We start from the raw sequence: 25,803 nt of genomic DNA on the forward strand, positions 1-25,803 counted from the left end.
TATATCGATTAAGAATTGATGATAAAAATGGTCAAGATCAAAGCTAAAACTGACAGTTAATGTGTTTAACATAGATAAATTTAATATTCAAGCGATTAACTTTGAAAGATATGTTTGGTATATACATACATACATACATGAGCATAGAATTTTCCAAAAAAGAAATAATAATAATAAATAAATAAATAAATTGTTATGTGGGTAGGCGTATGTTTGTATGATTAGATTCAATGTTGTAATAACCATAAATATATTCATATTTTATTTGCCATAACCTAGCCACGCAAAAAAAAAAAGTAGGACCCAAAAGTACCCAATCATTTCGTTTGTTGCTGATGAAAGAAATAAAATATTAAATATCAGAGTGAGAAACAAAACAAAACAAAAATGAAGAAGCAAATCAAACAAATAACCATCAAATTGCAGAAGCCAATGCCAGACAAAAGGCACCTAAATTGAGGCCCCCTTAACAACTTTAGAGCAACATCAACACACACATACAAACAAATAAGTAATAGGCACTCGTAACTATTTGTTTCTTCGTCTTTCTTCCCAATCCCAATGGCTTTTGTCTGTGAGTTTTTGAATTTATGGATTTTGAAATCACCAGTTACCTCCCCCATCCCCATTCCTTTCTGGCCTCCTGTTTTTATTTATTTATTTTCCAAAGGTTAGTTGTATTATTTAAAATTTAAGAGTAAAAAAAAAAAAAAAACAGCACACAAGTACAAAACAAACCCGTTTTAGTGCTCAAGTGGCCCAAGCAAATGCAATTTACCTTTACCCAGGGTAAGGTTTAGTTTTTAGTATTTTTTTTTTTTTTTCTTTTTCGGTATTACCATTCACCCGGTAATTTATGAGCTATTAACCATTTGACAAATACAAATAAATCAGCAAAAAAAAAAAAAGAAGGAAAAAACAATACCAAAAAAAATTAAGGGGACAACAACAAACTAAAAAAAAAAAAAAAAAAAAAAAATCATGTAAACGATTGTGCAAATCGTTTTTGGTTGCATTTTATGTACCTAAATACATAAAGTACGTATTAGAATTAGAGTTACAAACATAAAAACAGAAAAACACACACACACATTATTAATAGGTGGGAGTGTGTAGCCATCGCTATAAAACTTGATGATAAAAATGTTGTATTATTTTTTTTATTTTTACCTCAGCTTGGTTCCGACACACCCTCAAGATGGTCAACATCGGCCATATTTTCCTGCTAATGCAGGTTTTGGTAAGTTCAATTAGTTAAAGTCAATTCTTTATACCGCTAACTGTATAATTTGCTCCGGTCCGGTGTTTGTCAAAAGGTCATAGCGGCAGGTGTGATGGCTATTAACGATGATGACGACGATTCAATCAATGATATTGCTGAATTGGATGGATCTCTAAACCGTTTCATTAGGGATACATCAGCTCAAAATATTGCGAAAATCGATGTGAAATGCGATCAAGCGAATGGCATGATAGTTGAGGTTGAATTCAATGAAATATTCAATGGAGTCATTTACAGTCAGGGCTATTTTAGTGATCCCAAATGCAAGTGAGTACACACACATACATATTCAATGGTCAATCTCTATACACGTACATATACATATGCATTTTTCTTTCCGCTGCAGCTATGTAAAGGCCAACAGCAATGAACGTACATTCATCTTTAATGTTCCTTTTGATGGCTGTGGCAGTAAGCCATCTTGTTCCCTGTGCGCTTCTGTTGATAATATTCTAATTATCCAGAACGATCAGGACGTTCAGGAGAGTTGGGATATAGCCCGTAAGATATCGTGCAGCCGCGGCGATGAGCAGGAGAAAACCGTTTACTTTAAGCCCTTCGTTGTGGACATGCTGGAAGTTGTCTCTGTGGACACGCCAAGTGGTCCGGTTGAGTGTTGGATGGAAATCGGTACAGGAATACCGCCAAATATTAAGCCCATAAACTACACCCTAAAACTGGGCACCGATATAACCTTTACCATTAATGTGAAACATTTAACACAAACTTGGGATGTAAATATCCTTCAGTGCTATGCCTCTGATAATACCGATTTCGATGGACGCAACACCAAGAGACTTAAGCTTTCCGATAAGAGAGGATGTTCATTGAAACCAAAAATATTTGGAGAATGGAAGAAATTGGAATTATCTTCGAATGGTGCTCAGACCTCAACATTTTATAATACGCTAAAGGCATTTAAGTTCCCAGACCGCTCGCAGGTTTATCTGAAATGCGATATTGAATTATGTAATGGAAGTTGTGAGCGGGATTACACCTGTGGTGATTTGATCGAAAACCCATGTCCTCCCGGCTCCAATAATGTCAATTGCGGTACAACTGATCTCACAACAACCCGGCCGCGAACGACAAGTAGGGTACCCATAACATCACCAAGACCAAGGTGTTATCCAGGATCAACTGATCCACGTTGTCCTCAAGAACCAACAACTACTCCCAAACCCAGCTGTTATCCTGGTTCCACCGACCCAGATTGTCAAATACTTATAAAGACGACTCAACCTTCTTTAAAATCTTGTCGGCCGGGCTCCACCGATCCAGAGTGTCTTAACTGTTACCCTGGTTCCCCAGACCCAAGATGTCCTAAAGTACTGACTACTCCAAAACCAGGTTGCTTTGATGGCTCAAATGATCCGAAATGTCAAACGCCAACATACTTGCCACCAACATCGCGGACTCCTACTACAAGAATTCCCGTAACTACCACGAGGCCAAGGTGTTATCCCGGGTCAACAGACCCTCGTTGTCCACAAGAACCTAGAACCACTCCAAAGCCAAGATGTTATCCTGGTTCAGACGACCCTGATTGTGAACCGAAAACTAATCCGCCTCAAACAACTAGACCACCTGTAACTACTGACAAACCAAGATGCTATCCGGGGTCAACTGATCCCCGCTGTCCACAAACGCCCAGGACAACATCTAAACCAAGGTGTTATCCTGGATCAAGCGATGCGGAGTGCACTCCAGCTACATATTTACCACCAACCACCAGGACTCCTGCTACCACGCCAAAAGCAAGATGTTATCCGGGATCTACAGATCCGCGTTGTCCTCAAGAACCCAGAACAACTCCTAAAGCAAGATGCTACCCTGGTTCAAGCGACCCGGAATGCGAATATACTACGAATTCCCCACCAACAACAAGGCCTCCGATAACTACTCGACAGCCAAGATGTTATCCGGGATCTACAGATCCACGGTGTCCTCAAACAGTTAAAACCACACCGAAGCCAAGATGTTATCCTGGATCCACCGACCCGGATTGTCAGCCAATAAGAAAGACAACCAAATCGCCTTTGACATCCTGCCGGCCAGGTTCAACCGATCCGGATTGTCTTAACTGCTTCCCTGGTTCCCCGGATCCAAGATGTCCAAAAGTTCCAACTACTCGGAAATCTGGATGTTTTGAGGGCTCCGATGATCCAAAATGTCAACCGGCTACATACTTGCCCCCAACATCGCGGATTCCTACTACAAGAATTCCCGTGACAACATCGAAGCCAAGGTGCTATCCTGGTTCAACTGATCCACGATGCCCGCAGGAGCCAAAAACTACTCCAAAACCGAATTGTTATCCAGGATCGACAGATCCCCGTTGTCCACAAGAACCTAGAACGACTCCAAAGCCGAATTGCTATCCTGGATCTACAGACACTCGATGCCCGCAGGAGCCTCGGACAACTCCTAAGCCTAATTGTTACCCAGGATCGAAAGATTCTCGTTGCCCACACGAACCTAAAACCACTCAGAAACCAAGATGTTATCCAGGTTCAAATGATCCTGAGTGCGAACCCAAAACAAATCCCCCTCCAACAACTAGGCCACCTGTAACAACTGCCAAACCAAGGTGCTATCCAGGGTCAACAGATCCCCGCTGCCCACAAACGCCAAGGACAACATCTAAACCAAGGTGTTATCCTGGATCAAGCGATCCGGAGTGCACTCCAGCTACATATTTACCACCAACCACCAGGACTCCTGCTACCACGCCAAAAGCAAGATGTTATCCGGGATCTACAGATCCGCGTTGTCCTCAGGAATCAAGAACAACTCCTAAAGCAAGATGCTACCCTGGTTCAAGCGACCCGGAATGCGAATATACTACAATTTCCCCACCAACAACAAGGCCCCCCGATAACAACTCGACAGCCAAGATGTTTTCCAGGATCTACAGATCCACGGTGTCCTCAAACAGTTAAAACCACACCGAAGCCCAGATGTTATCCTGGATCCACTGACCCGGATTGTCAGCCAATAAGAAAGACAACCAAATCGCCTTTGACATCCTGCCGGCCGGGTTCAAACGATCCGGATTGTCTTAACTGCTTCCCTGGTTCCCCGGATCCAAGATGTCCAAAAGTTCCAACTACTCGGAAATCTGGATGTTTTGAGGGCTCAGATGATCCCAAATGTCAACCGGCTACATACTTGCCCCCAACATCGCGGACTCCTACTACAAGAATTCCCGTGACAACATCGCAACCAAGGTGCTATCCTGGTTCAACTGATCCACGATGCCCGCAGGAGCCAAAAACTACTCCAAAACCGAATTGTTATCCAGGATCGACAGATCCCCGTTGTCCACAAGAACCTAAAACGACTCCAAAGCCGAATTGCTATCCTGGATCTACAGACCCCCGATGCCCGCAGGAGCCTCGGACAACTCCTAAGCCAAATTGCTTCCCCGGATCACCAGATCCGCGTTGCCCACAGGAACCTAAAACCACTCAGAAACCAAGATGTTATCCAGGTTCAAATGATCCTGAATGTGTACCTGCTACATACCTTCCACCAACTACCAGGACACCAGTAACTACTTCAAGGCCCAATTGTTATCCGGGATCAACTGACCCTCGTTGCCCTCCATACCTCCCACCAACCACAAGGATTCCCATAACTACACCAAAAGCCAATTGCTATCCGGGATCCACAGATCCACGATGCCCACAGGAGCCAAAAACTACTCCCAAGCCGAATTGTTACCCTGGCTCGAACGATCCTCGTTGTCCAAAAGTACAAACAACTACTTCCAGACCAAGATGTTATCCCGGATCCACTGACCCAGATTGTCAAATACTTATAAAGACAACTCAAACTCCTTCAACATCCTGTCGCCCGGGTTCAACCGATCCGAATTGCCTCAATTGCTTCCCTGGTTCCCCGGATCCAAGATGTCCAAAGGTTCCAACTACTCGGAAATCTGGATGTTTTGAGGGCTCAGATGATCCAAAATGTCAACCGGCTACATACTTGCCCCCAACATCGCGGACTCCTACTACAAGGATTCCCGTGACAACATCGAAACCAAGGTGCTATCCTGGTTCAACTGATCCACGATGCCCGCAGGAGCCAAAAACTACTCCAAAACCAAATTGTTATCCAGGATCGACAGATCCCCGTTGCCCACAAGAACCTAAAACGACTCCAAAGCCGAATTGCTATCCTGGATCTACAGACCCCCGATGCCCGCAGGAGCCTCGGACAACTCCTAAGCCAAATTGCTTCCCCGGATCGACAGATCCTCGTTGCCCACAGGTGCCTAAAACCACTCAAAAACCAAGATGTTATCCAGGTTCAGATGATCCTGAATGTGTACCTGCTACATACCTTCCACCAACTACCAGGACACCAGTAACTACTTCAAGGCCCAATTGTTATCCGGGATCAACTGACCCTCGTTGCCCTCAAACGCCTAGAACTACACTCAAGCCTAGATGTTATCCTGGATCGAATGATCCTGAATGTGAACCAACCACATACCTCCCACCAACCACAAGGATTCCCATAACTACACCAAAAAACAATTGCTATCCGGGATCCACAGATCCACGATGCCCACAGGAGCCAAAAACTACTCCCAAACCGAATTGTTACCCTGGCTCGAACGATCCTCGTTGTCCAAAAGTACCAACAACTACTTCCAGACCAAGATGTTATCCCGGATCCACTGACCCAGATTGTCAAATACTTATAAAGACAACTCAAACTCCTTCAACATCCTGTCGCCCGGGTTCAACTGATCCGAATTGCCTCAATTGCTTCCCTGGTTCCCCGGATCCAAGATGTCCAAAGGTTCCAACTACTCGGAAATCTGGATGTTTTGAGGGCTCAGATGATCCAAAATGTCAACCGGCTACATACTTGCCCCCAACATCGCGGACTCCTACTACAAGGATTCCCGTGACAACATCGAAACCAAGGTGCTATCCTGGTTCAACTGATCCACGATGCCCGCAGGAGCCAAAAACTACTCCAAAACCGAATTGTTATCCAGGATCGACAGATCCCCGTTGCCCTCAAGAACCTAAAACGACTCCAAAGCCGAATTGCTATCCCGGATCTACAGACCCCCGATGCCCGCAGGAGCCTCGGACAACTCCTAAGCCAAATTGCTTCCCCGGATCTACAGATCCTCGTTGCCCACAGGTGCCTAAAACCACTCAAAAACCAAGATGTTATCCAGGTTCAGATGATCCTGAATGTGTACCTGCTACATACCTTCCACCAACTACCAGGACACCAGTAACTACTTCAAGGCCCAATTGTTATCCGGGATCAACTGACCCTCGTTGCCCTCAGACGTCTAGAACTACACTCAAGCCTAGATGTTATCCTGGATCGAATGATCCTGAATGTGAACCAACCACATACCTCCCACCAACCACAAGGATTCCCATAACTACACCAAAAGCCAATTGCTATCCGGGATCCACAGATCCACGATGCCCACAGGAGCCAAAAACTACTCCCAAACCGAATTGTTACCCTGGCTCGAACGATCCTCGTTGTCCAAAAGTACAAACAACTACTTCCAGACCAAGATGTTATCCCGGATCCACTGACCCAGATTGTCAAATACTTATAAAGACAACTCAAACTCCTTCAACATCCTGTCGCCCGGGTTCAACCGATCCGAATTGCCTCAATTGTTTCCCTGGTTCCCCGGACCCAAGATGTCCAAAGGTTCCTACTACTCGGAAATCTGGATGTTTTGAGGGCTCAGATGATCCAAAATGTCAACCGGCTACATACTTGCCCCCAACATCGCGGACTCCTACTACAAGAATTCCCGTGACAACATCGCAACCAAGGTGCTATCCTGGTTCAACTGATCCACGATGCCCGCAGGAGCCAAAAACTACTCCAAAACCAAATTGTTATCCAGGATCGACAGATCCCCGTTGCCCACAAGAACCTAAAACGACTCCAAAACCCAATTGCTATCCTGGATCTACAGACCCACGATGCCCGCAGGAGCCACGGACAACTCTTAAGCCAAATTGTTACCCCGGATCGACAGATCCTCGTTGCCCACAGGTGCCCAAAACCACTCCAAAACCAAGATGTTATCCAGGTTCAAATGATCCCGAATGCGTACCCGCTACATACCTCCCACCAACTACCAGGACACCAGTAACTACTACTTCAAGGCCCAATTGTTATCCAGGATCAACTGATCCTCGTTGCCCACAGACTTCTAGAACGACACTGAAGCCTAGATGTTATCCTGGATCGAATGATCCTGAATGCGTACCTGCTACATACCTCCCACCAACTACCAGGACACCAGTAACCACTACTTCAAGGCCCAATTGTTATCCGGGTTCAACTGATCTACGCTGTCCACAAGAACCCAAGACCACTCCAAAGCCGAATTGCTACCCTGGATCCACAGATCCCCAATGCCCACAGGAGCCAGAGACCACTCAAAAACCAAATTGCTATCCAGGATCCTCGGATCCGCGTTGTGGACACAGCTTAGTAACCACAACGACTCAACCTGCAACGACTCCTGTTTATTGCTATCCAGGGTCCATTGATCCTCGTTGTCCTGATAGTGGATACAAGGGCACAAGCCGCATTCCAGCCACTTACTTGCCTCCTTTGAGTGATCCAGGCTATGATAGGACTATACGCGATGCGAGAAGTTTATTCTTCAATGAAATCAACAAATTGGCCTCCACAAACAACAATGTCTTTGAACTGGACGAAGATGACGAGAGCGAATTAAAGAGAAGTAAACGTGATCTTAATCAGGATGCCGAATTGAATCCCCTCATAATTGCTGATCAAACCGATGATGATCTATTATCGAGGAAGATTATGAAGCGTGAATTCAGTGAACGTCCACCGGAAAAGGAAATAATTTCTCTGACTCTCGGCATACGCACCGGGATCAATGTGAAATAGTCAGATAGTATGAAAATTATACACTAGAAATACTCATCCCTAAACCGATATGTATTTTACTTAGAATGTTATTCATTATTATGCCTATTTAAAAAAATATATATATTTTTGTATGTATGTATGTTCAGTTGTTCGTTATATATAATATACAACGCGTCTTTTTCGCTTCCTATTTCATAAATATGTAAATGAAGAAGTTTATTTTTTACTCAACATATAGAAAGTTACATTGGAATATGTATGTAGAATCTGGAACCCTTACTTTGAAACGTTCTAGCCTGTAGGAAAATGCCGTATTAGAGGTAATCTCAAACTGCGATCATACAGAAAATCTCAAAAGGGTTCACCACCAATTGTGAAATCTTTGTGATAGAGCTTAAATCGAAAATGACTCAACAATCGATTGTATTCAATTATTGGCAGCTGTCAAAAAAAAAAAAACAATACTACTGAGTTCAGTAAGTAGTAGGCAAATATAAATTCGTTAGAAAATACGGTTTACAATTTATTCGTCAAGTAACTTAAAACGTTTCCTCTTAATTCCTGGCGTTTTCATATTTCATTAGCACGTAATTGCATCCAGTAATTTAGAAAAAGAAAAGCATTAAGCCACTTACCTTATAATCCACAGTTAACTATGCTCTCTTTCCCTTTTTTTGTTTTGTCCTTCGTAACACGTATAACAAAAAAAAAACAACAACAAACAAGGAAACTTGATCGCATCCGTACTTGACTCACTTTCTCTCTGCTACACACAGCGTTGGCGAACATTTTTTTATTCTGTTCTTTCTTCTTTTGCACTTTTCTACACATAAACATAAATATGTACATACATACATATATACATATTTAAAACAAAACAAAAACACTAAAATTACCCATTTACACGTAAAAAGACAAATAGCCATCAACTTAACGGCGAGCACTTTATAAAAAGAGAGCGAAAGGCTGAATGGGAGAGGATTAAGCAGAGCATTGCCAGACTTACCAAAACTTGTTTGCACAGATTTCTTAAACAAGAAAAGACAAATAAAATAATATTACCATGACTCAAAGCTCAATCTAACGTCCTTTTCTTTGAATGAGGAAAATTTTAAAATCTTTTAAAGCTCCAACCAACTTAAAAGTCAAACAAAAGTATTTACACTAATTTAAAAATATTCTTTTTTATATATTACTTTGTTAACGGTTTTTCCGTTTTCCTTTTTTTTTTTTTTTTTTTTGATACAAATACACAATATTCTAGATTGGTTGCCACCATCTGTTGGGCTTACAATAGTTAACTTAGTTTTAATTTGTTTTGTTTTTGTATGTTTTTTGTTTTTTTCGTTTTGTGTTGCAACATTTAAAGACATGCAGAAATTGAAATCGTATTTTTTTGAATATACAAATATTTTTTTAGCGTTTTTGTTTTTTCTTTAAATGTATTTTGTTAATTCTTAAATTGAATTGAATTTGTAGCGAATTTTCTTGTTTGATTTAGAAAAGAAGAGTAGCAATTGGTTTTGGAGTAAAACAAACGTTCACCAAGGGAAGTGTGTGTGTGTGTTATATTGTAATGGTGTATGCTGTACTATGTGTGGTGGTTTGGGTTGTATGTGTGTGTGTCTACACACTATGTCTATGTGTTTGTTTATAAACGGTGTATAAATTGTTTGTTAAAAAAAAAACAAGGGAATAATTATTGTAATAAAGCGGCTGATTGCTGTTGTTGACTGCAGCCGCTGTTGTTGTTGGCATTGATTATCCTGACTGGAGTTGGCGACGAGATTGATGTTACCGTCATTGCTGCTATTGTTGTTGTTGTTAGCGTTATTGGTGGTGCTGCTGTCGCTATTTGTGGTATTGTTGTTGCTGTTGTTGTTGTTGCTAATGATGATGTTATCATTGCTGCTGCTGTTGCATCTGCTAATACACCTCCACCATTTCCATTACTGGCAACGCCACCGCCACCACCACTACCACCACCTCCTGATTCGTGTTCGAATTTCTTATCCGGCACAACAACATTACTCATCAGGATAAATCATGAGGCACTATTCGTTTCGCCATTATTCTCATGGAAATTGGTACCATTCACAATGAACGATGTGCCCAGGCCATATAAATGTCCAGAATATTTCGCATGATCAATATTATCCTCAAAGAACATCTGAAATATAATAATTAATCAAATTAGAATTCGTACTTTTGTTTCTCCATAAATTATAGCTATGATAAGACTTAAAGTTCCCGATATATTCTTATATATATATGTATAGTACCACAATCACAGAAAAGCGCCCAAAAGTACACGGAGTTATTCTTTCGTTGGTTAACAATTGTTAGTTTTACATACCGTTAAGCGATGTTAAATGCTCGATCTAGTTAGTTTTTATTTAAATTGTTGTTATTATACTTTTTGTTTTGTTCAGAGGTCAATTTTCTTTTTGTTTACTTCTTCGAAAAGGTTTTTTTTCCACTTGCTCTATACTTTTTTCAATTTTCAAGCCATGTTTATATATATTCCTCAACAAAGAGCTTAAAATTAATCAAACGAAATAGAAATAAAATATAGATCAACAACAAATAAAACGAAAAGAAAATATACATAAAAAAAAAACTGTATTATAAAAAATATTGAAAAGCAAGCGGTTTTAATAATACAATCACAAAAAGATGTTAGAAATCTACATCAGTTTCTAAACAAATATTTTAAATGTCAAAAAAATAATATTCATAAGCAGGCCAAACAGAATAAAGCAAATATTTGGAAAAAACTACAAAAATATTTAAAGGTAAATACATATATCCATCCCATTTTAAAACAACACCATATTAATTTTCATATTATTACATTTTATAGCCACCAACCAAACTGATAAAACTTATAAACTATACCCAATTTGGCTTGCAATCCAAGATAATTCTGTACTTTCAATACTCTAACTATCTACTTATCTGAAGAGATGTTCTTTGCCATGCACTAAATTAAAAGTAAGTGGAGAAAATGACACACAACCAGTCTTAAGTAAAATTTTGACAGAATCTTTTCTAGATCTTAATGAGATGCGAAAATATTATATTAATGAATTGTGTTTTGTGTCTTTTAAGATGGTTAAAAAATAAAAACGAAAGAAATGCCAATTGCTAAATTCTTGTGTTTTAATTTTCCATATTGTTAAATTCAGTAATTATACTTTCAACTTAAGTGTTGGTGGTTAGTTATAGTGTTAGTTTTTGTTTAAAAATTAACAGACATATTAATTTCACAGTTGAGTTGTTGACAACAAGAATCGCTCTCTCATTTCATTTTGTCATTGAATTCATTCGTTTTAGAATTATATTAAAGAGATTAGAAGTGTGAAAAAGTGTTTAAGGCACCGCATGAAAAAACTAAAAACTAATTCATATGAATATACAGATAGATAATATATTTATAAATGTGTAAGTGAATGGAGAATGAGTCTGATGTAGCTCCCATGTTTGAATGATGATAACGACGTTGATGATGATATTGGAAATTGGTACCAATAACAAATGAGATCAACTAGAGCTTGGGCATGTGGGTTGCACCCTGAGAAGTTAGTGGCTCCAAGACATTATCACGTGGTGAAACCTTAGTAAAAACTTTGATTAACAATTCCAAAGAGGTGATAGATTCCCCTTCGCCACCAATTACATCCTTATCGAATGTAGTGATTTGTGTGAGTGACGCTGGAGAGCAACAATTGGTGCTGCTGCCAGCAGCTGCGATATTAACATTGTTATTATTAGCATCATTATGGTCAACGTCACCATTATCATCATCATCATCATCGTCATCATGATCCTGATCGTGATCTTCATCATGACAACTACTACAACAATGCGAACCAACTTCTAATGGCATTTTAGTGTTAGCCTTGCGAAGCAAACTGATTATGGCACATGTGGGCTTTATGTTCATGGTGTTCTCAAACAAATAAGGAAAGAAGTTATTTGGCTTCTCTAGCATAAAGTCCAAACCCTTTGTAAGCTGTACCTCACGCATTTTAAAGAACGCCATGCCCGTTAGCAAAGCATCCGATCCGGCCTGATGCTGCGGTCCAACGCGACGTAGTTCCAATTGATCGGCCACTTCCTGCAGACCACCTTTAAGATTCTTGCATGACTTCATCAGATATTTGATGTCGAAAATGTTGGGAAAATAGATGTGTAGCAGTTCAAAGAAGTCAGCCTCATCGGCGGGCAGATTCTGATCGGTAAGTAGTTTTAGTAGATAACCAAAATCATAGCCAGAGTGAAAGCAAAGCCATTTAATGTTATCCACTAGCACAATACCAGAACTCATTAGTAATTCCGCAAATTCAGTCGGATCGATCCCATCCTCTTCATGTTTCTTGAATTGTATGCCCGAATTCTGTAGCAAATCAATCGAGTCTTGGGCATACATGTCCTCGCTGGAAACAAAATAAATTACTTTAGTACACTGAGAAGAAAGGCAAAAAAGAAATAAAGATATTCCTCTTACCTCAAGTTAAACTTGAAATTGAATTGCCATGTTGAGTAACCCGGTGGAGTTTTACCCTCATCGTCCATAAATGTCAGTCCCAGCTGAATGATCCTTAACAAATCGACATTGCAGCGCAACAGCTGATAATGATAATCCGCTGTGGATCGGAATTCGCCCACAGGTCGGGCCACAACGCCGGGAAACTCTGTGTCCATGGCCACATAATGATATTTTTGCACTACTTTGCGTATAGTACGGAATTCCTCCTCCAGATTATGCTTCCAGACATCACGTATGCCACATTCCTCATTGCTGGGTATATGCACTTGGCCATGAGCCGCGCCACTAATGGCCGAAGGCATTTGCTATCGAAAAGGACGAAAGTAGCAAAGAGGATAAAAGACAGTTCGATATACTTGAGTGTGTGTCAATGGGTTGAATGCCAATATATGTATAGATATTTTGTTTCTCTGTGCGGGTAAGTCTTTGTAGTGTGTGTGTGTGTGTATAAGTGTTGATTGGGGGTTCATGTGGATGGATTATCAATATATAGGTTTATATATGTATATGTATATAGCCGAACCAACTGATTGAAAAAGACACTTTAGGCCTTAAAGTAAACAGAAATTCAATACAATTTTTTTGTTTTTGCTTATATGATGGTAAATGAATTTTGGTAGTTATATACATATGTATACTCTAAGTTTTTGCCAGCCAATTTATTGATTTGCAGTTAAGAGAATTTTGCTGTTACGAAAAAGAAAAGTAAATCAAAAAGGTTTTTAGGATGGTGATAAAAACAGCAATAAAAAAAACATACCAAAAAGCCAACCTCGAAACACCGAAGTTTTATATATAAATACCTTTGCAGTTTCTACGAAAATTACAACTTTTGGTTCGAATTTGTTTTATGTTTTATATTATGCACGTTCTTTTTCAAAATTTTGGATTTTTCATAAGAATAACAAAGGACCATAACGGACAAGATTTTTACAATATTCTATATGTATGTATATTTATACCCCCACTGCAAAGTATATTGTCCAAATAAATAAACATAGATTGAGAGAGAGAGAGAGAGGGTGGAGAAAATAGTTAAAATAAAAAACAAAACTTTAGATTGAGTATATTTGGAATTGCTTTTGGAATTGGAATTGGAGATTAACACGAGATGGAGTAGTGGTGCTACTTACATCGTCGCCGGTCGTCGTCTGTTGTTGCCGCTGCGGAGGAGTTGGTACCGAAACCGCTTCAGCCACCTCTTCCCACTGCCCTAAGCTGAAGCCTTAAGCAACACAAGTGTTTTTCACTTTTTGATATTATTTATAAAGATTTTTAGAAACTTTTTTTATTTAAATGTTTTTGTTTGTTGGGTTTTTTGTTTTTTATAGTTTTATAAATATATATTATTTTTTTTTGAGTTGCTGCTAACGACGATGTGGACACTTCTAGAGAAATTGACAATATTTAAGCTGAGAGGAAAGCGATTGTCAGTATGAGAGAGTAATCGATAATATAAATGAGTAGGCAATTAAAAATTGCAGTTTGAATCAAAAAAAAAATCTGGCATTATATCGATGACATTAAGCTAATCCCATTTGAGATGTCAAAAAGAAAGGGATAGAAACATGGCTAAGTAGGGAGGGAGAGAAATTTAGAGGGAGACAACATGTAGTGTGATCTAAAGAATCGAAAGAAAGGGAAATTTTAAGGATTGAGAGATTTTATAAAGTTCAATCTGTTGCATACGGTACAATTTCACAATCTTAAATTCTTTGAGAGAGGGAATGATGGCATTACATATATGTACGTATACCCCAAAATAACGTCTAGGGAAAGGGGGATTTAGCTAATCTCGAACAATAAACTGAACAATTTAACTCTTTACAGACCGGCACAATGCCGAATAGAAAGAGATGATAGAGAAAGCAATTGTCAAATGGAAGAAAGAAATATTAATCGTAATTGGGTCAATTGGGTATCCTATTCCAAAAAGAACCGTTATAAGTGGAACATAGCGAGAGTGGGTCGCAATCATTACTCTTTCTATTCACTCACACATAAACACAGACACACACACACACGTATAATGCCATCTACAACAACAACACAATTGCATGGGCATGTAAAATGCACCCAATTGCATGTCAAGGCCAACACACAAGAGGTCTAATACACACAAATGGAAAATCTATAAGTTGCCAATCTTCCCCAGCAGATACAATTCCATGACTTACCCATTTCATAGTAAAGAATTTTCTCCAACTTGTCCGTTGCTGTTATTTATTTAATGCACTATTAACGCAATTAAATTATATATTACAGCAAGCAGCGTCGTCGGCGGCGTTCCGGAGCAAGCGATGGGCGGGGGAGAAATTTTGTGGCGGGATGCAATAGTTGCTTTTCGGCTATATTTTTCAAATCGGCTTTGTTCTTCCTGGCTGGATGCACCACTACCTGCGAGCAAGGCACTTCTGTGACCCCTTGCGGCTACTTATTCGAATGGTTTTTTGATGAATAAGTTGCGAGTCGGGCAATTGGCATAATATTAAAGAAATATAAAGAATAGTGTGGGTTAAAGACAATTTGTTGACGACAGGGTTGGACAACGCGTGATAGAAGTCGGCGACAAGCAAAATTTAAGGGCTACACACACATTTGTGTGAAGATTTTTGAGTTTTTTTAATTTCTAGAATTTTTAATTTTTGAGTTACTGTACATATGTATGTAGGTGTAAGTGAATGGGTGTAAAATATTTATTATATATTATTTTTTATTTTGTATAAGAGAAACATATGTTTCCATTAATCGATATATCGATAAATTTTGTCAGTGTTGTTAAACAGCTGATTAGCACGTAGCATAACGTAATGTAAACTACGTGTAAACTAACGCCATAGATAGTGATGGCAAAAACTCAATTAATCGATTATTGTGTTTCATATGATTAATTTTGCCATCATTAGCCATGGAGTCCAATAAGGAATTGCAAATCAAAGCAAACAGCAAACAATTTGCCGGTAACTAAAAAAAAACTAAACTAAATAAATTTTGATTTAAAAGTTTTATTAATTATAAATTGAGGGCTTAAGCCTAATTTGGTGTAACCTATTGTTTTCCTGGTGTTGTTTATTTATATATATATATATGTGTGTGTGTGTGCGCGCTCTTTTGTGTGTGTGATACTTTCTTCTCTACCTTGGCCTATTTGTGGAATCTTGCAAATTTAGCTAATTTTAAAAATAAATTCCTCGAACTAAAGAAACGTTTTACCTGTTTTCATTGCTCTCTTCTGTTCACTTCATTTACTTTTTTTCTGTTTTTGTTTTGGAGTGTTAACAAAAACTAGTTTTGTTTTATTAACCACCGTCTGTCTGGCCATTGACACGACAACAACAACAGCAACAAAAAAGCGCGAATTCCATCACGGCGATGTCAACAATCAACAATTATGTATTGTCTCCCTCCCCTTGCCCCATCACCATCCCTCTTTTTATCCTCTTCTTTTTTTCATATGTTCAGTTTTTCGATAGCCCCCAATTCCATCGGCTTCAATTTCACCAACTCCACTTAAACAGAAAGTCCAACAAAAATTGTTGTTCAAAGCCGCACATTTATATACCCTAACTAAAGTAGTAATCTTTAAATTCTCCATAGTTTATAGTTATCCCTTCCTATTGTCATTTCTTTGGCTTTTGATGTAGCGAATAATCTCGATTCTTCGGGTAAGGGTATACACGGCAAGGGTTAACAAACTGTTATTAAAGCAAAGCAAAAAACTTTTGACTCTTATTTTTTTCAATTTCACATGCAAATGAAATATTTAAGCACATACATATGTACAATATTTTCCCGTTATCTCGAAGTACTGATTAGACCCACTTGAATTCAATTGATTTGTAAAAAGTTTCCAACTGATTTCCGTATATTCGTCAATATTGATAATGACAACGGCAACAGATTTTGATATGGCCAAATACGATATTCACTATCGAATTAGAATTACATACCGAATCCAAATAGCTCATAGGGCGTATACTTAATATATTTTCTTATTTCCTAAAGTATGCAACGAAAAATTTCAAAAAAAATGTTGAAAATCGTTTTATACTAATGGAAATATGCACGAATTCAAGGGTGCAGTCCGGAAGGGATACACATACGCCCCTTTTGTTCCACTTCGACTCTCTTTACGCCTTTTAAAATTTCAAAGTGGTTTTGTGGTCAGTCCCCCCTCCAAATATATATATTCCAGATCCGTCCATGATTGAATACTTGGTGTGTCTACATACATATGTACATATGTGTATATATAATATATTCTAGCTATTACTAGTCATAGTCACACACACCATTATTAATATATCGATTCATCATCATCACAATTGCAGATAAATGAATAGTCTGTAAACAAAGCAAAAATCATTGATCAAAACACTTGAAATTTAATTTGCGTTTATGGATTTTATGATCTACTACTACATACTATGATCACGTTTCCAAACGACTCTCCTCCGCCTATTAAAGCCAATTGAAATGGAAATGGTCGTGTGACCCAAACCCAGTGGCAATCTTCGGCACGCGATCTGCCTGGCTATCGAGAGATTTTCACGAGGCTTTTGCTGCCTGCCCTGCCTCAGTCTTTGGCCAACTGCCGAAGTGGAAGTATACACAGAGCTCTTGGGTCTAGAATACAATTTGTATAATTTTTTATTTTTCAAATTGTGTGGAACGTGCTTATTTTTGGTGTCAAAAGAAACAATTGTGTAAATATTTGTGCGAGTTATTTTGTTTTTTTGAAAAAATTCAATGAAAATTTGGAAAAATAGTGAAATTTCTACATGAGTTCCTCTTATCACAAAAAATGTATAAACAACAACTACAATTTATTTTTAGTATAATGCCCTTAACGTGTTTTTTCATTTTCAGTTTAATCAATGTCACATAATATCGGCCAAATTGTTAGTCGAGTCCATCCATTTAGAACTTTTACATATGTAAATTTCCAGGCATTTCGTTTCTAGTTTCATTTTCAATTTTGCATACAAATCAACTTCTTTGGTGCTTAGTTTCTTGTCTCATTTGCGTTTATGTAAATATTTATTTGATATGATATTTTGATATATGCAAATATATATCATCCAGTCGTTGAACTTCTCAATTCTTTGTTTCGTAAAGTGTGTAAAGCATTAACTGACATAATCGATAGTATAAAATTTATGATATCAGAGCATAAAGATATCATTTTGCCTTCTGACTTTATTGTGAGCAAAGTTATTTATGATAATAATCAATAGACCGAACAGTCATTTAGGCATTCCCGCAATCGAAATTGGCTTTAAGTTGGTCGATTTCGTTTAAATTTTCATACTAAATTTAAATTCTAGACTCTAAAACGCATGGTGAACGATTTCTTTAGTTAAAGGCCCAGTTGATCTTTAATTTATTAGAATTAGAAGGTAGTTCCAGGATCAGCATTTCTCTGAAAGTTAATATATTCCTATTTTCTTAACAATTACAGAGCCTTGTTATATACAAAATGGCGCTAAAGGATTTGGGTTATCGCCTGTTGCCCGGCCTTAAGTGGCTGCATGGCTATACCGCCCAGGATGCGGTGGCTGATCTCATTGCTGGCATTACGGTTGGCCTCACAGTTTTGCCCCAAGGTCTGGCCTATGCCACATTAGCTGGTCTGGAACCACAATATGGCCTGTACTCGGCATTTGTTGGTGGGATTGTGTATGCTCTGCTTGGCAGCTGTCGTCAGGTGACAATTGGACCAACAGCACTGCTGGCCTTGATGACCAGTCGGCATACAGGTTTCGGTTTGGGTTCGGGACCAACATATGCCATTCTATTGTGCCTGATATCGGGAGTAGTGGAATTGGCCATGGCTGTGCTGAAATTGGGAGCCTTGGTTGATCTTATCTCGCTGCCAGTCACAGTGGGTTTCACCTCGGCCACAGCTGTTATAATAGGCACTTCGCAGTTAAAGGGATTGCTTGGATTGCGCGGTGGTTCGGGCTCGGATTTTATTAATACCATGAGATCCGTGTTTGGTAATCTGCAGCATGTTAGACAGGGTGATGTTACCCTGGGATTGACTTCCATTATAGTGCTGCTTCTATTGCGGGTAAGCCATAATATTTCAGGAAAACAAAACTCCCGGTTTTAACTTTCAATCTTTTCTCGACTTCCTTTAGAAACTAAAAAATGTTAAACTGGCGAATCGAGTGCGAAGTTTGCGAGCCCAACAGTTGATAAGCGGCACAATTTGGGTTATAGCCACTGGTAGAAATGCTCTGGTTGTTCTAGTAGCCAGTGTGTTGGCCTATTCCACATGCGAGCAGATGGAAACATGTCCGTACATTCTTACCGGCAAGGTTAAGAGCGGTTTACCAAACGTGGCCTTGCCTAAATTTGAGACAACAATTGTGGGCAAGAATGGTACTCAAATATCACAGGATTTTGAGGCCATGGTAAGCAAATAGAGATTGGCATTGGATTTCTATATTTAACATCTTTTTCTTTATCTTTTATGTTAGCTCTCTGAACTTGGACCATCGATGATTATATTACCAATCATTGCTGTGCTTGGAAATGTGGCCATTTCGAAGGCATTTGGTGGAGCTGGTCTGAGCCCGACCAGGGAATTGGTGGCCCTCTCGATGAGTAACATTTGTGGTGCCTTTTGCAGCTCCATGCCAGTGACTGGATCCTTTTCCCGCAGTGCTGTCAATCATGCCAGTGGCGTAAGAACACCCATCGGCGGTTGTTATACCAGTGTTCTGGTGCTGCTTGCCCTTGGCCTGCTGGCTCCATATTTCCAATATATACCGAAGGCAGCCCTCAGTGCTGTCATCATTTCGGCTGTGATATTTATGATTGAATTTGAAGTTATTAAACCACTTTGGCGTTGCAGTCGTCGTGAATTGTTACCAGGAGCCATTACATTCGTGATGAGCCTGGCTGTGGGCGTGGAAATTGGCCTACTATTGGGCGTTGGAGCGGATGTGGCTTTCTTAGTCTATAGGGCGGCACGTCCTGTTCTTAGTGTATCCAAATTGCAGACAATCAATGGCATTAACTATATACTCATACGTCCGAAGCATAGTTCATTATATTTCCCAGCCATCGAATGGGTGCGTTCGGGTATATCCAAAGCGCTGTCAATCCATGGAACAGCTCCCGTGGTCCTGGACTGTGCACATGTTCACGGTGAGCTCGAAACTCGAGAACTTTTTAGTCAAGATCAACTAATTTTTGGTTTGCATTTGCAGATTTTGATTTTACAGCTGCACGTGGCATGGGCTCACTTCATAAAGAGCTTGCCAAGGCTAATGTTCCATTGTTTCTAATGAGCGCTCACAAGGATATTGGCCTAATACTGAAAGAGTCCACCAATATAGATTTCCCCACTATCGATACACCCGATGATTTGGAATGTTTGCTGGAACAAAGTGAGCTATACATTCATATATTTGATATAATGTCCATCTTTATGTTGTTCCCCTTCCTAATTCTTAAAGTTACCTCTGCTTTTGATGCTCTCATTTACAGCCACTGTAGTTGCTTGTTAATTGGCTCACCTTCTATCATCCATCTGTCATTCCAGTTCATAATTGTTAGCTATCTCTGCTCTTGCTTTGCTGTGTAATTGACTATTCCCATTTTCTTATTCTAGCCCATGACTATGAGCTGCAATTGCAAGTTACAGCTCCTTTGGTGGAATCTCAGCTAATCCATAGAAATCTGCCTACGGATGAGCCCACCGAGTTGAGTAAACTAAATGGCAATGGAACCTAAAAGTCAATTGTGGAATTGTGTGAACAACATTTTACCTATTAGTTTGTCTAAGATTTATTTAATGGATTCGTCGATTCATAAATATCTATTGAATAGCCTAAGCCGTAAATATTAGCTTCTATATTAAGCTCTCTTTACTTTCTGTGGTGTTATTAATGTACTATATATATATATATATATATATATATGTATATGGGTATTTTGTTTGTCCCATATTAAACTCTCTGCCGTTTCTAGTATTCCTATATGTATAAGTCCAAAAACTCATCTTCAATTCTTACATTCCTATTCCTATTCCTATTCATGATTTCGAATCGTTTATCGCTTAGACCTAAATTGTATATATACATATATATAGGAATAAGTTTCTTTTTTTTTTTTTTTTTGTTTTTTGTATAATGTTTTATATGTATAGAAAGAGATGGAGAGACAGATAGATTTGAGTCTCATTAAATGATGAAATTTTAAATGTAGAAAAAGAATTGTTGCTTTTTTTTTTATTTAAATAGTTTCTATTTGATCTTAAAAAAAAAATCGCACTTATTTCGCATACGAATTGAAACTTAACATTTAAATTTAATTTAATTTTTTACATGCGAGTGATTTAAAAAAAAAAAAAAAAAAATATGGTATATATATATCTATATAGATCATTGCAAATATTTCGAAAAAAAAATAGAATAAATAGTTAAGTAAAGGGGTTTAAGGGGTGTGTGGTGGGGGATGGAGACTAATTTTAAGATTGTTAATTAGTTAAAACATTAGTTATATAGATTGTGTGTGTGTGTGTGTGTGTGTGATTTACAAATCGGTGATCTCCTGATGAGATTCATAGACGGCACCGGCATTCAGATTGTGATCCTCACTGGATGAGATGCGGGTAAGCAGCTCCGCTTGGATGCGTTTAAGGACCTCGACCACCTCGCAGAGAACACCGCTTTGGGCAGCCTGTTGCATGGCCTCGTTGGCATCCACAAGGGCCTCGTTCAAGGAGCCCAGCTCCATGCGCGCCTTGGCCCGGGCATAGTAGCCCTCATAGCTGTTGGGTTTCTGGAGAATGGCTTGCGTGGCCAAATCTATAGAAGCATCAAGTTCCTGAAAGGAGACAGTGAAAGAGAAAGGGAGCTAGAGTAAGTATCGACTGGATATGCAATGAGTTTGAGTGTTATATTTACATTCAATTTTCGCTTGCAGCGTGACAGATTCAGCAAAAGATTCGTACGCAGCTGGGCAAACACGGCATTCCTCTCCAGCAGCTGCTCGAGGCCAGAGATCTTACGCAAGGCATACTGATAACGATGAGCGGCATCCTGAAAGCGATTCTTGCGATACAGTACATTGCCATCTTCGAGCAGTTTATTGAGTAGAACCACCAAAATCTCTGGTTTGCCCATGGCCATGCTCCAGGTGGTGGGTCCTAGTTTGGCCCCCTTGCGCAGGAAAACCTGGACAGCTTGGATATTGCGACAGGCAATGGCACGATCCAATGGACGCATGCCATGCACATCGATGTGCTCCAGATTGCCACCCTGTTCGAGTATATAAAGCACCATACTGGCCGCACCCTGATAGGCAGCCAAATCCAGAGCCGTGCGTCCATTATGGTCCTCGTGATGGCGATTGCAGCCCTGCTCAATGAGGCATTTCGCGGCAGCCAAATGCCCGCGCAGGCAAGCCCAGCTGAGGGCAGTGAACCCCTCATGATCCTGGGCCTCCAAGTTAGAGCCGCGTGCCAGCAGTAATTCCAACAGCTCCAGATGACCCTCCTCGGCGGCAATCATCAGAGGCGTCTTACGATTCTCGCCCAAATGCTCGTCCAGAAGGGCTCCCCGCTGCAGCAATTGTTCCACAACACTCAAGTGTCCCTCCTTAACGGCCAGCCACAGGGCAGTGAAACCCTGACGATTCCTGGCATTGATCTGTGCCCCACGGGACAACAGGATATTTATGACATCCACACAGCCATGTCGTCCGGCTGCCGTAAGGGCCAACTCCCCACTGCTCGGCTCCAGGCCATTTATATCCAGATCGTATTCGTTCTCATTCAGATCCAAGAGATCTTCCAATATCTTAACATGGGCCTGGGCGGCGGCACCTATCAGAGCCTGTTGCAAGGCGACAGACCGTGACACATCCTGCGAATTGGGACGTGGCGTCCAATCACAGGCCAACAGATACTTCACCACACTCAAATGACCCATGCGAGCGGCATGAACCAAGGCACAACGTTGCGTGATATCCAATTGACCAAGGCTACTGCCGGCAGCCACCAGGGGACGCACTACATCGCAATGACCACGCATGGCGGCCAGGACAAGTGGTGAACAGCCTTGGCTATTGGTTAGTCCAACATCTGCACCGAATTCCAGCAAAAGACTGACCATAGGCAAAATTCCTTCATGTGCTGCTATGCATAGAATGGGAGCACCGCCCATGTAGTCGGTGCGATGATTTGGCGAAGCGCCTGCCAACAAGACGAGGCGAGACACCTTCAGATTGGGACTGTAGACATTGCGTAGGGAACCCAAAGCAGCTGAAATGTTATCAGCTGCCCCAGCTAGCCAATATGATTGTAAATCCCGGGGTGAGAGTATCGCCTGACTGGCGCTTCCATAGAGATGGGCCTTGAGCATGTGATGACCCAATTCCAGTGTCAATTGGGGCTGCAGTGGAGCCTGCAGGCGCGACATACGAAACGCTATGGCTGCATGACCCAAACGGGCATCGCACATGAATTTCGTGGATTCGCCCTCATCCCGTCGCATCAGCCATTCCCTTAGGGAGCTGTGAAAGAACATGTATGTGTTGTCCAAGCGTTTGATCAGGAAGCCATCCAAGAGCTTAAAACGTTGCATAAACTCTGGCCAACTCAGCGGCTCCTGTCCGTGGGTTAGAGCCTCGATGCTGTAGTAGATCTCGTCCAGCGTCAATGGATAGAGAGCAGCCAGGCAGATATTGAGTATGGGAGCCGCCTGCTCGAAACTGCGTGCAGTCGGAAAACGTAAATTGAAATGCAACAAAAATATCTGGGCCAGGGAGACGGGCAGAACTTTGTAGCTCGAGGATTTGATAACCAATTGGCCACGTGCAATAAGATCCAATATCAACTTGGCATAGAGCATTGAGCCGCGACTCAGAGATTGCAAATGGGAGACAAATTTGGTTGGCTGAGACTGGGAGCCAATGCTCAGGCTGCCACCATTACCCATGCCATTGCCGCCGACAATATTATTCTGGATCTCCGGACTGTGGGAGAGACGCGCACTAATATAGTCGAGCATATCCTGCTGCAGTGACTGACTGCTGGCCCAGCTATCCAGGGTTAATTGCGTGTAGCTCGGCGCCTTGACCAGCTCCAGCATTTGGGTACGCACGGTGGCCACTAGCTTGAGCCAAGCCGGAAAATGTGGCGTCATTTTGGCCAGAAAACTGGCTATGGTATGACCATGATCGGGTCTATGGTACTCCGCCTCGCAGAGGGCATCTACCAAGATAACAGCCACCTTGGCTGGTATCTTGCCGCCGCGATGCAATTGAGCCAGGGGCTCCAAGATGGCCAAGCGCATCACTCGCTCGGCATCTGCAATGCATTCTCGCACACTCAATATATCCTGTAAATGCTGCTCGGAGAGTAAATAATCCCGATAGGCAGTCAACTGGGGTGCCTGACATAACTGAGCGGCCAGGGAGTGAACGAAATCTGGCACCTGGCAGGTTAGATTGGCATCCGCCTGACAGAAGTGATAGCCCACCATGTGGGAGGCCAATCCCCGCATGCGTTCATTGTTGCCCAGCTGTAATTGCAGTTGACTGTAAATGCCATCCGGATCTTCGGGCACCTGCCGTCGTCGTCGGCCAAAGCAGGAGTAATCCACCAGCTGCAGGCAAAAGGCAGTCTTCCCTGTGCCCGGCTGTCCGTTGATAAGCACCACGCGCGTCTCAGTGCCCAGGAGAATGTTGGACAATTGCTGCACCAGCCACTGGCGTCCCACATACGGTGGATCGGGTTCCTGCAACGGCACCTCAAAGAACAAGGGTTTCAGGGCCAGCTGAACGGCCGCGAGAGCAGCTGCTGCCGCTCTACCACCAGCCGATGGACCAGTCTGTTGGGCTGATCTGGCTGAGCGACGAGTTGCCGGCTTACGGGACTTTCCCGGCTCGTACACATGATGATCTTGCATGGAGCAACCCATTTTGAATTTACTGGATAAACTAAGGACATCATCCTTGGCATGGGTGGTGGCCACCGACAATTGACTGCCACTGAGTAAGCCGCCGCTGGCCAAAGTCTGTTCAGGGCTGATGTTCTGGGAGGAGCTGCTTGTCGTGGTGCTGCTGGTGGTGCCACAGCCGCCGCTGCCACCGCCGCCAACACCGCTGCTGCTGGTCGTGCTAGTCGAATGCGCCGAAGGATCACTGCTGCTGGAATTATTGCCATTGTTGCAATTGTCATTCAAGAGCAGCCCCAACCTAGCATGTAGCTGATCCTTTTGCTGCTTCTCGCTTAGCAGCAACGAGGAATGATGATCGAGCACATCGCTACCTGTGAATGGAAAATGGTCTCAATTTAATCTCGGTGGTTCAAAAATCATTTGGTTTCACAAACAAGACACATTAGCTTATGAGTTAGAGATGCAAGTGCACGAGGAGCAAGATCAAACAACCTAAGATGTCTTACAAGAATGATATCAATCTTGAAAACATATGACGGACATTCTAAGGAATTATCTTAAGCATCTTTAAACATCTTAGTTTCTATAAGGACATATTCTAGAGGAAACATCGCTTTCTTTAGAGCAAAGGATCCTACATATGTTTTCTTCAAAGTCAATGGTAAGTTGGAAAATAATCGGTAAACCTAATATAATATTATACTAAATTGAAGTTAATACGGCTCAAGTTTTCGACAGTAGGCAAAGGGCAAAACTAGTTGTGACTTACAACTATACGAAGCAAAAGAGAAATTTGACTTTTCGAGATACTTTTTGTGTGAAATGATTGGTAAACCGTCTCTAAGCTATGATTATCACAGAATCTCAATTGTAATCTTGTTATAGCAGTTGTTCAATGCGTCAACTAGTTGTGAATTTTAAGAAAAAGAAGAAAAAAGTAGGCTATTATTACTACTGGATTCTAATTGGCAGAATTGCAATCAACTGAAGCAGAGAAAGAGTTTGAAATATGGTTTACCTTGCCCTCTTGACATGTTAAAGATATTCATTTATATTTCGGATTAGTAGTCGGGGTTATGAACAAAATAGAAACCATGCAAAATAGTTATATGAATTAGAAATTATTAAACGATGAC

The 25,803-nt window shown here is 40.9% G+C and overlaps 4 protein-coding genes across 8 annotated transcripts in view; 2 read left to right on the top strand and 2 right to left on the bottom strand.

Annotated features, from left to right (window-relative positions):
* Positions 1 to 1,198: 1,198 nt before the first annotated feature.
* Positions 1,199 to 8,215, top strand: zye. Its single transcript, XM_068287187.1, has 5 exons — positions 1,199 to 1,244; positions 1,330 to 1,549; positions 1,629 to 3,025; positions 3,158 to 4,054; positions 4,152 to 8,215. The coding sequence occupies exons 1-5, from the start codon at positions 1,199 to 1,201 to the stop codon at positions 8,213 to 8,215; spliced, it is 6,624 nt and encodes a 2,207-aa protein (XP_068143288.1).
* A 1,359-nt stretch (positions 8,216 to 9,574) lies between these two features.
* Pop2 (CCR4-NOT transcription complex subunit Pop2) lies at positions 9,575 to 15,408 on the bottom strand. 3 transcript variants are annotated; one of them, XM_068287221.1, is made up of 5 exons: positions 14,927 to 15,395; positions 13,883 to 13,974; positions 12,708 to 13,054; positions 12,219 to 12,636; positions 9,575 to 10,367 (listed from the first exon to the last, which is right to left on the bottom strand). In XM_068287221.1, the coding sequence occupies exons 1-5, from the start codon at positions 14,928 to 14,930 to the stop codon at positions 10,242 to 10,244; spliced, it is 987 nt and encodes a 328-aa protein (XP_068143322.1). In that variant the 5' UTR covers positions 14,931 to 15,395; the 3' UTR covers positions 9,575 to 10,241. The 3 variants fall into 3 exon arrangements, with proteins under 3 accessions (XP_068143322.1, XP_068143320.1, XP_068143321.1); XM_068287219.1 differs by lacking the exon at positions 9,575 to 10,367 and having other exon boundaries at positions 11,336 to 12,636; positions 14,927 to 15,408; XM_068287220.1 differs by lacking the exons at positions 9,575 to 10,367; positions 13,883 to 13,974 and having other exon boundaries at positions 11,336 to 12,636; positions 14,927 to 15,403.
* A 163-nt stretch (positions 15,409 to 15,571) lies between these two features.
* LOC137574790 (sodium-independent sulfate anion transporter) lies at positions 15,572 to 20,952 on the top strand. The gene is made up of 6 exons (XM_068287206.1): positions 15,572 to 15,709; positions 18,211 to 18,822; positions 18,893 to 19,168; positions 19,235 to 19,907; positions 19,970 to 20,149; positions 20,374 to 20,952. The coding sequence occupies exons 2-6, from the start codon at positions 18,229 to 18,231 to the stop codon at positions 20,493 to 20,495; spliced, it is 1,845 nt and encodes a 614-aa protein (XP_068143307.1). The 5' UTR covers positions 15,572 to 15,709; positions 18,211 to 18,228; the 3' UTR covers positions 20,496 to 20,952.
* A 45-nt stretch (positions 20,953 to 20,997) lies between these two features.
* rols (rolling pebbles) overlaps positions 20,998 to 25,803 on the bottom strand; it is a 49,224-nt gene continuing 44,418 nt past the window's right edge. For all 3 annotated transcript variants that reach the window (XM_068287190.1, XM_068287188.1, XM_068287191.1), the window contains 2 exons: positions 21,671 to 25,038; positions 20,998 to 21,590 (listed from right to left, as the gene is read on the bottom strand). In XM_068287190.1, the coding sequence (XP_068143291.1) occupies positions 21,297 to 21,590; positions 21,671 to 25,038 (3,662 nt within the window). In that variant the 3' untranslated portion in view covers positions 20,998 to 21,296. The remainder of the gene's footprint in view (positions 21,591 to 21,670; positions 25,039 to 25,803) is intronic.

Source organism: Drosophila tropicalis, unplaced genomic scaffold (assembly GCF_018151085.1).
Source record: "Drosophila tropicalis isolate 14030-0801.00 unplaced genomic scaffold, ASM1815108v1 contig_463, whole genome shotgun sequence".
NCBI lineage: Eukaryota > Metazoa > Arthropoda > Insecta > Diptera > Drosophilidae > Drosophila > Drosophila tropicalis.